The sequence below is a fragment of the Mercenaria mercenaria genome, chromosome 7 (genome assembly GCF_021730395.1).
Source record: "Mercenaria mercenaria strain notata chromosome 7, MADL_Memer_1, whole genome shotgun sequence".
NCBI lineage: Eukaryota > Metazoa > Mollusca > Bivalvia > Venerida > Veneridae > Mercenaria > Mercenaria mercenaria.
In genome coordinates, this window is record NC_069367.1 from 26,062,236 (window position 1) to 26,073,328 (window position 11,093).

At 32.6% G+C, this 11,093-nt stretch overlaps 1 protein-coding gene across 1 annotated transcript; it reads left to right on the forward strand.

The window, feature by feature from the left end:
• Positions 1 to 812: 812 nt before the first annotated feature.
• On the forward strand, positions 813 to 7,624 carry LOC123554522 (uncharacterized). The gene is made up of 3 exons (XM_045344740.2): positions 813 to 1,117; positions 4,085 to 4,250; positions 4,695 to 7,624. The coding sequence occupies exons 1-3, from the start codon at positions 920 to 922 to the stop codon at positions 5,135 to 5,137; spliced, it is 807 nt and encodes a 268-aa protein (XP_045200675.1). The 5' UTR covers positions 813 to 919; the 3' UTR covers positions 5,138 to 7,624.
• The last annotated feature ends 3,469 nt before the right edge of the window (positions 7,625 to 11,093 follow it).

Here is an 11,093-nt window from a genome sequence, read left to right on the forward strand (position 1 = left end):
TATCGAATTAAACGGAAAATGCAATATTACACAATAGGCATCTACTTTAAAAGAGCTCTTTTACAGTTTTAATATAATGAGCTATAACTCTTGCAAGTAATATGATCCTAGCTTGCAAGTGCTAATTTTGCCGTCTGGTTCACACAAAAAAATGTTTACAGAAAAAGCATTTGAAAAATATATCATTTTGAAATATATTTATTTTCGTCTTAAAAATGGCTTTTTAAGGTCATCACTTTTGTCTATCTTATCTATTATATCTGTTAAGATTATCATATGATGACAATTTCATTGTCGATTGAATTACGTCACATTATTGTAATACTAAACTTTCTATTTACGATGTGAATTGATCGAACTAGTTTTCAGATAATTCTGTAAATATTATCATTGTCTTTATTCATGAAATCTTTGTATTAAATTATAATCATTGTAAATTATCGGGCGGGGCGTATGTTCTCCGTGACTTTTGATAAACGACATTATGTCTGAAATCATTAGTCCTCCACCTCTGATTCATTTGGGGAAGTTGGCAGTTGCTTGCAGAGAACAGGTTTGCACTGGTACAGAATCCAGGAAACTGCCCGCCGTTACATGACTGAAATACTGTTGAACAACGGCGTTAAACCCGAAACAAACAAACAATCATTGTAAATTCAGCAAAACATATGCATTCATCATATTTTTGAAAGAGTTGATATTATATATCTTTTATCATTTCATAATGACGATCACTCATTATATCCAGGCGTATTACTCAGCCCTGTAACTAGTAAACATAAATATTTTATGGCACCTCGCCAAAATGATTGTTTAAACCTGAGTGTACGTGTACAGTACATGTAATTATCTAAACTTAATGATTACATAACGTCTGATAAAAGAACGGTTTAGCGGGCATACCACCACATTTACGATCATGGATATCAAGTTGAAATATACTGCTATAATCGTATTTTTCTGTGTAGTTTTATGTTCAGCTGCAGTTTTAGTACTGTTTTTGACTATGCCCGATTCGCCATCAACTGTCAGAAATGATCAAATTTGTCTTCCAAGTGAGTTTGGACTTCTTAAATGCGGCACAACAGCAGATCTCCTACACGAGTATTTAGAAAGGGTAAGTCTTTTTTTTCTCTTCCGCCATTTCTTAAAACTACTTCGTAATAATTAGAGTACATAAATAGGATTGATTCTTCATGATTAATTAAGAAGCCAAAAGGGAGGGAGTGTAGCGACCGACCGCGGCTTCCTACATGTTATCATGAAGAGTCCTATTTATGCACTCTAAATATTTTAGTGTATAACCTATTTTTTAAGCCAATGAGACGGCTGCATTTTTCAAATTTTTGAATTTCTATCTCATGTAGACAGCCGAAGTTGAACACTTAATTATTAATAGTGCGCTCTTCAGAATCAAGTCTTCAGATACAATGCGCATGTCCATGATGTATTATCCTGCTCATGAATAAGAAAAATAGACAAACAGTCTTTATTAATAGCACATCTAAAATGAGTAAAATAAAATACTAGTTATATACTAAATTGTAGGGAAGAAGTATCTTTATGCAAAAAAAAACAAAAAAAAATAAATAAAAAAAAAACTTATCATGCTGATCCTAAACCATGAGTAACTGAGTAACTCAGCATGTCAAATTTGATTAAGTTTAGAAAAAAGCAGACGACAATTTCAGCAGACAACAAATTTCATAGCATGAATAAAAGGTCGTCTGTTTACAAATCTATTAATGACACTGCTTAATTGTTTACAAAAATAAGAATATACTAAAATATAGGGGAGACGTTAATAATAAAATATAAGTAAAACATACGGTACATCCTATGTTGTTAACGTAAGACTTAGTCATTTCTTAAGGTTATTCCGTAACCATAAAACTGGGAAAATGTTATTCTGGGTCAGTTTAATAAATGATCAAATGTCTAAAGCAACTTTGCGTCCATCCTTCCAGAGGATGAGCTTTTTCAAACATTTTGGATAAAACTTGAAAATATTTTTTTTTAAAAAGAAAAAAAAGCAGACGAGAATAAATTTTGCCTTGTTCAGGCAGCAACTCCTGGGTTGCAATGGACAGAAACTGGGTTGAAGTATGTACCTCTGTTATATTGAAATCATCGCCGAAAAAAGCTTCAAAATCCCCGATTGCACATAAATCAAAATTGAATATTTCTTCATTCGAACTCATTGTTTTTTTTGTTGTTGTTGTTTTGTAAACCTATGCAGACAATAATCACAATATGAATGGCCGGCCTATGGAACGCCGGGATTGTCTGATGTGATCAATTGTAGTTTTATTAAATTAACATACAGTATTAACTTGTTTAAAGCTGTATTTTCTTGTTAGTTTTCTGTATTGTCTTGTCTACTGACCATATTATCTTGTCAAACGGACATGCCATTATGTTTACATACAGTATTAACTTGTTTAAAGCTGTGTTATTTTGTCTGTTTGCTATACTGTCTTGTCTAGTTATGTTTTGTCTTTTTGCTGTACTGTCTTGTCTACTGACCATATTATCTTGTCAAACAGATATGCCATTATGTTAATTTACAGTATTAACTTGTTTAAAGGGAATTCCTATAGTTTTTTATGCGCATCTTTCTGCGCAGCCGACACTTTCTATGGAAAACTGAAGTGAAGTCAACATTTGTTGAAACATGTGACAGACAATCTTAAATATGAGGAATCTTGAATGAAATAACATTTTTGATAAGTTTTTATCAGTAATCAAATGTTAATGCTGGTTTATGTTATATTAACAAGTGTCATGCCTGACAGGTATCTTGCTATTTTTGTGGTTGTGTTTTCACATCGCATTTTAGTACAAAGACAGAGTTGTTCATATAATGTAAGACAATTGACTTAGTACTGATAAGACAATATCACCTTTCAGATTATTTAGTATTCAATCATAGAAAGAATTAAGAATTTTTAAAACTTTTTTTTAACTTCTAGCAGACATACATGTAATCAATTTTGCAAGGTTCGTACCATTTTCCGTCCGAAGAGGTGTTGTATTCTAGCGGTCTTAACAAAAAATTTAGCCTGGTGACCCATACATTTTAGCCATTTTTATGCTCACAATACAATTATCTATACACAAGAAAAACAGGAAAAAATCTATGAAAGAGTTTTTTCAAAATCTAAAAAAATATTCTTCACTATGGGTATTTTTCATTGAAAAAAGTTCACAAAAGTGAATATGAAACAATTTGTTTTTAATTTGTACCCATTATTGTAAGGATATTGAAGATATTGATATCAAATAAGTATATAATAAAATTTGTAAAAAGAATAAACCTAATTGTGCTGTCTTGGTGGTATATTTTGGCTGGTATTTATATAAAAAAAGCAGAAAATTATGATAAGAGGTTAATGTGTCAATCTACTTTGAATTGGTAACGAACCATAGACCTACATAATGTAAGACAGAATTTCAACGGTAATCATTCATGAATAGAGTGGGAAAAAAAACTATTTGAATTTGCCTAGTAAATGAATCTGATCATGCGACATATTGATTTAATAGAAACATTGACTGTGTGAAAATATGTTATTAATTACTTTGAAAGCATATATCAAGAAATATCAATAACCGTAACCTACAATCATAAAAATGATAAAAAAAACTAGACTGGTCATGAAAATGTACTGGTTAGCACCATATTTTGAAACTCTTTGTGTACTTATTTCCCCCGGAATGAAATGACTATTATTACGACAGAAAAAAAATAACTTGACTTTATAATAGAGCGAAACAGAATGTGAAATAAGATATTTCTTCCGGAAACATTGTGATTTCAGTTTTTGTAAAATAGACATTTATGTTAAGTGGTTTGATCTGATTTTCTAGTGTCCAGTCCTTAATAGTATGTCAACTGTGAAATGTTTTGCATTGAATTCACCTCTAAAGTGACATAATATTATACTCTTAATTTCTGCAAATCCTGTAAAATATAGAAACCATATGTTTGAGACTGAACTCCCTATTGGCTCCTCGAACTACTTATTATATGTCTTGAGCTGTAGCTTATTTCATTTTGTATATAGTCGTTTACTTTCTACAGACAACTGCAACACAATATGACGAAATCAAAACAAAGGACAAAGAGCGACAACAAGAACACCTTGATAAAAACAGAGTTCACTTAATGAGCATCTACGACAAAGCATTCTGGGAAATGAAGCCAGCCGCCAAACTCACTGGAAAAGAACAGCCTGACACAAGAAAGGGTATAACACATTGTCTGTTTCATCTATATGCTGTCGTAGTCTAAATTCTATATCTATGGAATGTTTTATCTCTTTCATAACTGTTTTTGATAAACAATGTATTCATAGTTAATAAAAGTATCAATAATTTTTCAAGTCTTAATGATAATTAACAAAGATGTATTCAGTGCGAGAGTGGCTCTTGTAGGTTTGAAATTTAGACATCAAACACCAGGCATTCCTTTCTATTTATTAGCTAAAGAACCATAATTGTTGGAAAGAAAACTCATAATTTTTTGTATATGTTTTTATTAAAAACTGGCATGGTAAATACCTGATTAAAGCATAGAAAAGGAAAGGAATATCCCTTTCCTTTAATTCACATTTAAGAATATCTTCAGTCATCCTACTGCTCAAACATTATCAAGAAAAAATAGAAAAAGTGAAACAATGGTTTCTTTCCAGGCGATATCGGTGCTGACATGGTGCCTGTAAGAGAATGGTGCCATGGCAGAGAACTTGAGGACACCAGTGGGTTCGAAAGATACGGCATTCGATACAGAAATGGCCGTTTGGTCGTACCTGTAGATGGAACATATAACATTTATTCTTATGTCGATTTATTTGAGTCATGTAATCCATCAACGGGGAAGCCTAATGTAAACGATACCACTAAACCTATTAAGCACGGCATATTTAAATTTGATATTCTTGATAGTGAGGAGATGGAATTAGTTTCAAATGTACAACCACATACGGTTTCAAGTAACAGATATTTCAACTCTTACAGTAGCTATATTTCGTCACTTGCAAAACTTAAAGCTGGTGACGAGCTTTCTGTAAAGGTTAGCAATTTAACATATCTTAAATACACTCGAGATAATTATTTTGGGGTCAATTTAATATAGCAATACGGAGGCCTTCACCACACTTATATCCTCACCGTGGAGGTCACGTGCTCGTCGTGGTGGGGGCACTCTCCGTTTCCGCTAACAAGCAGCGACGGACTGACAAAGACCTCCTTCCCCGTACAAATCGAGTCTGCTATTATTTGTTTGGCCGCGTCCTATTTTTTGAAAACGATTTTTCTTATAGATTATATTCATATATTTTACATTTTTGTAACCGTTTTAATTTTTGTTGTTGTTGTTGATTTTTTTTAATCCTTGAAGAAGACATTTAAGAAGAAAAATGACTAAAACATGTGTAACATACTGTTCTTTTGTATTATCTTAAAAGTAAAAATGTCATGAAATGGCAGATTTCAAATGATCTCACTTCGCCAGCCTAATTTCACCTAAACATGTCCACATTAATTATTGTACTTTAAAGGGATACGCATGTAGAATAATGGATGAAACTTTTATCCTTACTGTCATTGTCAAATTACTGGTCTTGCAATTTGGCAATTGGATTCGCGAGTTTAGTGCGGTTAACATTTCATTCGGAAAGTAAACAGCTTCTGTCTATTGCCTTTAATTGAATGAGTAAATAATTGGAAATACAACGTGGGTCTATTCTTAAAAAGAAATCCTGGGTATCCCTTTAATAAAATATTAATTTTTGTCGGAATAATTTTGTTTTGTTGTATGTATGATACAAACGCAGGAAGAAGAGGACAACTGTAAGCTAATACAGCTTTCTGTCCAATTCTTGAAATGTGATTTTGTAAATATTTCATGATTATCTGAATAAAAATATGTTTAAACTAAACGCAGGAAGTTGAGATGATGAATAAGATTTATTTTTGGATTCAGTGTTGTTACATTTTCTGGTCTTTGGGATCATGGAGTATACTCATTTCCACTATGACAGAATTCCGCTTAAGCCCCGGTGCTAGATAGGGAGGGGAGGTGAGGTTGATGTTGCACATTTCATTATCTCTCAGGAACAGATTTAATCAAAGCGAGTCTGTCTTTACGTTGCATGGTTGCGTTCTTTGCTTCGGACGGATCTTTTAATCTGAAAACTGCCAACAAAACCTATTACTCATAAACAGTCAGTAAGAAAAAGATATAAAGCATTTTCATCTTACCAGGTAATAACGATCTTTCCACTTTGAAATGAAAATTAATTTCATGTCCTGGATCTATGACCATTTCCTTTAAATTGAAACATATTATTCCTAAGTAAGAACTGTCGGTATATGGTGGGCCTTCAATGTTGCGCACTCCGCCCCCGCTCCCAACACACACACACACAAACGCACACGCACACTCATACACCCAACATCGCAATTTACAATTTTTCGCTGCAATAGAAAAATTTGTGAAATGTGTACCATTTGACATTTTTTCGTTGGGAAATAAATGACACCCACCCTTTCCACTATCCCAACATTTTGGAAATAAAACATCATTGTTGGCGGGATAAATACGCACTATGTGCAATCAAAAGAGCACCTATAGTCATTTTCCCACAATCAAATACTGTATGTATCTTCATGGCCACACCTTCACATTTTAGTGCTTTTATACCACCAAATTGCTTTTAAAACGGTTATTTAAAAGAGAGGTTCTGAGCTATGTTTAACTATGAAGAAATAAGATTTCTTTTGACTTTACATATTGAGTAACTTCACTCATATACAGGAGCAGGGGATATTATGCCAGAATATCTTAATAGCAGTGTATTTAGATAAAAATATATAATAAACATTTGCTCCGAAATATAAGTACATTGTAATTTATTAGAGTCTAAAAAGACAGAAATATATAAATAAAGCTGGCATTCAAAATGAATCATTTTGCTCAACTACAATTTATTTCAAAATTGCATTTAATACCCAGATGCCCGGACATGCATCATTGCCCAGTTAATTTTAATTGTGGGTTAGTGCCATAACTACAACATTCTATGATTTTTTCAATACTGCTGTATCCTCTAAGCTAAATTGGTGCTAATTAGATGCTTTATACTTTTACATCAGAATGTGTTAAAAAGAGTATCTACGTATTTAATAAAACATAATGCAAACGAACCGAGTAAAATCAACGATAGAAAAGATGATAAAGTTTCAAGTATTTTGACATGTTACAAAAATCTTAAAAGATCGTAGATCGTAGGGGCATGGTCATGCTCCAAAAAGGATACCTATGTTGTTCGATGAAGTAATTTTGATGAATATTTGTTTCATAAATCATAACTTTTAATTAAGTTTCATGTGTCAAATATTTTCGTTAAACTTAGTAGGCGTCATTTCTATATTTTATTTAAGATTTCCATTGTCTCCTTGTAGAAGTTGGCAAAGGCTGGTATAAAAGGTGACAAATACCTTGCAATAAATGCATATATACAAAATTGTTGAGTCGCATATATGCAGATCCTTTCCAATTCAAAAATAATGCTTTCAGATTAAAATGTAAAAATGTAAAATAAAGCATGTGAAAACTCTATATCGTCATTTTATTTTTCTTTATTTGAAATGTGCTCCGTCATTGTATGATAGACATGGGGAGCGTTCGTCCGGGAGATGTTTGTCATGGGACTCGTTCTGAAAAGGCCGGTTTGTGAGCCGCGGGGTAGTTAAATGAATGACTACCGACTTCTATCCGCCTGGCGCCTGGCATAGTGGCAGGAGTTGGGAGGTAATTGGTACTCACAATAAAGGAGTCTCATAAGCCAAATTGGCTGGCCCTTTCAATAGGGATGACACTATAATAAACAAGACCTTTACCTTTACCTATTGATTATCACTATACAGAACAAGCAAAGTTTTGATTCTATGCATTTAAGTCGCGAAAGTAATTTTATTTATTTCAAAATCAAGGAGTGTTACCTTTCTGGCTTTAATTAAACTAAAATAAAGAAGCGAGACAGAATAAGGTCCAACTGATAGTTATATTGCATTATACTACGAGCACAACATCATACAAATATTCCTATATAATTTATGTGTTTCTTGTACATCTATAATAAAGTTTGCACTGCATCCTATTCAATTGTTTAAGCCAACTTATTCTTATTCTTGGCATCTTAGCTAATTAAGCAATATTTTAGATGATGTTTTACTAACTGGCTATATATGTACTCGTTTAATATATGAAATGAAGAAGAAAATGAATAAGTATTATGTAACCTTCATGAGTAGTGAGAAATTATCATTTTTTGCAAAAATAAAAAATAGAAGTCACGTATTTCAAACATCGCATCATCTAGTATTTTTAGTTATCATTTCATTTTTTTTCCGGTGCAATTTTGAAGAAAACCGGACTAATACATACCTTTCTTCCTTAGAAGTACTTCTTTCTACTATATCAATACTTATCTTCTAGTTAAAGCCTTGAAACAAATACTTTGTATTACTGTGGTTCATAGTTTAGTTGTAGGGCTTACATTATATACCGTTCACATGAAAAGTTTATCTCGGGATGAAAATAATTATTATAATTCATGAGATGACCTTGTAAAGTATTTTCATGCAATTTTTTTGTTTAGATATCGTATTCTCCATAGACAAAATCGTAGAGCTTATCAAAGATACTCGCTGACTAATAAATGTACTTTACATATATTTATATGTACGACCCATCTATTATCTAATACACACAGTATGTGTAATGATTTAGTTAATTCATAAATTGCTTTCTAGTTAATTTGTAGTATGTCTTCAACGAGAAATTATCTCGTAATGATTAACTTGAACCTTTCCTTTATTTTTAAACAAGAAAGATAGATTACAATTGTACTGAGAAAAAATAGTTTACATAAACTACCTCATGTAAGAATCCTAGTATAGGGTGTTGGTAAAAATTCCCTTTGAATTTTTTCGTAGAATTTTAATAATTTATCCTGTTGAGTTTTGTGTGTGTGTGTGTGTGTGTGTGGAATACCACTAGGTTGTACATCATAAGGCAGAAACAATACTGCCCATGGATATAAGCTGTAGATGTGAAACCCGTGAAAGGCAAGAAGGGTATCAAATCGGGATCAAGCAATATCAATAATTTACGGCAGACCCCACGGTGCTCTTTCAGCAGACGCCCAGTGCAGACAATTATATCATAAACATTCATCAAATCCATCATTTCTTGGTAATTGTCTGAGGTTGGAGGCAGATAAACGACTAGACACAAACACCTACTTATAAACACTGATTAATCGAGTGCAGGTAATCGAAAATCAGTTGGACCAAGGGCCAAGTAAATGCATGCTTAGCTTACAAACTGCACCGCTGTAGTTAATATTTTGCTGTTGTTTCTTTGCTTCTTGTATAGATATCCACAATGTAAGGGTTGGGTGCTGCAAGGATTTACTGCTCATTTATTTAAAGGTCCATTACTAAAACCCGAACGGGTATTATATGAAAACCAGAGTTTGTAGCTGAGACTTCCTATTTACTGAAAATATGGCCCACTGCATCGGTTCTGACCAAATAGTCATGAATATGTTCAAGAATAACTAACAAATAAACAAAAACTGTTGCCTATGTCAAACCGAAAGTATGCTTTCCGACTGCTTACGAACCCGTCGAGCATCTTCGGACTTTTTCGGAAGAATCCTCCGAAACGAGGCTATAATTTATAAATAGATGCAAAATATATCATATGTCCAAACGATAACGTGATTTTTACAAACTTAGCACATGGAATTCAGCAATTTTGTAAATCACAAAAACTTAATGAAAATCATTTATATAATACAGGTAATATACAGCTATACTACAAGTTTTCATAAGGACAATTCAGGCCCTTCCTGAATAAAAGTGTTTTTACAACTTCGTCTGTAAACTTTTTCAAATAATCTCTTTTCAGTATAATTTTAAGAATATAAATGAGTAACTGTCTTACACTGCAGAAACAAAGTATGATTGAAATTTACCTAAATACACTTATTTATGTACACATGACTACATTAATTTAATAAGATTTTAGAATTAAACACATTGTCTTGGCCTAATATATGTCACTGTCATTTTGTACATCTCATATTTTTCGTGCAAGTCGTGCATAATTACCATCATGGAAATACAGTTATTTTGTTGCGCGTCTTAAATGGATATTCGTTTGAAACAATTTTAAAATCACGTGATTCCGAAGAATTTCCGACCGATTACGGAAAAGCGGTAAACACGAAAGTAGGACAAAATGACCCCCATGTCAGTCTAAGAAAATACAGAAACAATCATTTGTTTCTCTGTACATGTGTTGATTTCAAGGGAATATTGCACGGCTATCGTAATGTTTAGTACTATATTTCAAAATGTGTAGTCTTTTTTTAAGATTTATGTATATTCATTTGTCTTTATTTTGCACCTTTAACACAGATATTTGATAGTCAGCGGATCGCATGAAAACTAAATTGTATATTTTGTTGATATTTATCTGAATTTATTTTGAGGTGGTATACATTATTGCAGTTTCTAAAGATAGACTTTAAATGTAAAGAATTTGCTTAATAGTTATTTTTGTCCTGACTTACTATCCACTACCCCATTGTCAGGGTACGCAGGATAGATACAATTCGCTAATAGACACCTAAAAATTAGCCGCTGTAATATTTAAATGATACGTAAGAAAACTTTGGAGCATTGAGGGTTTGTGAGTGATTAACCAGTTTAAGCGCCCCGGTGCTAATTTTGCTAATAACCGTTCGAAGGTGGTGCCACAATGTGTTAATTAATGTTAATGCTTTGTATATATTGTCATTTTGTTTTTGTTTATCTGTACTTTAACTGTATATGTCAATCGCTTATAAATATATAAATACTTACAATGGTGACTGGTTGCGGTGTAGAAAGATACTGTCTTTAAGGTAGTTCTGCACGTTTGATAAACCGGAAGTGATGGCGTAACGTCATTTATCCGGAAAACGTTGAATAAAGCCTGGATTCGGCGTGCAGAAATGAAAATTATGGCAAACTGT

What these genes read in the sequence shown, in the direction of transcription:
- LOC123554522 (XM_045344740.2), top strand. Translation starts at nt 920, where the DNA reads ATGGATATCAAGTTGAAATATACTGCTATAATCGTATTTTTCTGTGTA. An exon ending in TACACGAGTATTTAGAAAGG is followed by an intron (nt 1,118 to 4,084) that starts GTAAGTCTTTTT and finishes TACTTTCTACAG; the next exon opens with ACAACTGCAACACAATATGA. An exon ending in ACAGCCTGACACAAGAAAGG is followed by an intron (nt 4,251 to 4,694) that starts GTATAACACATT and finishes GTTTCTTTCCAG; the next exon opens with GCGATATCGGTGCTGACATG.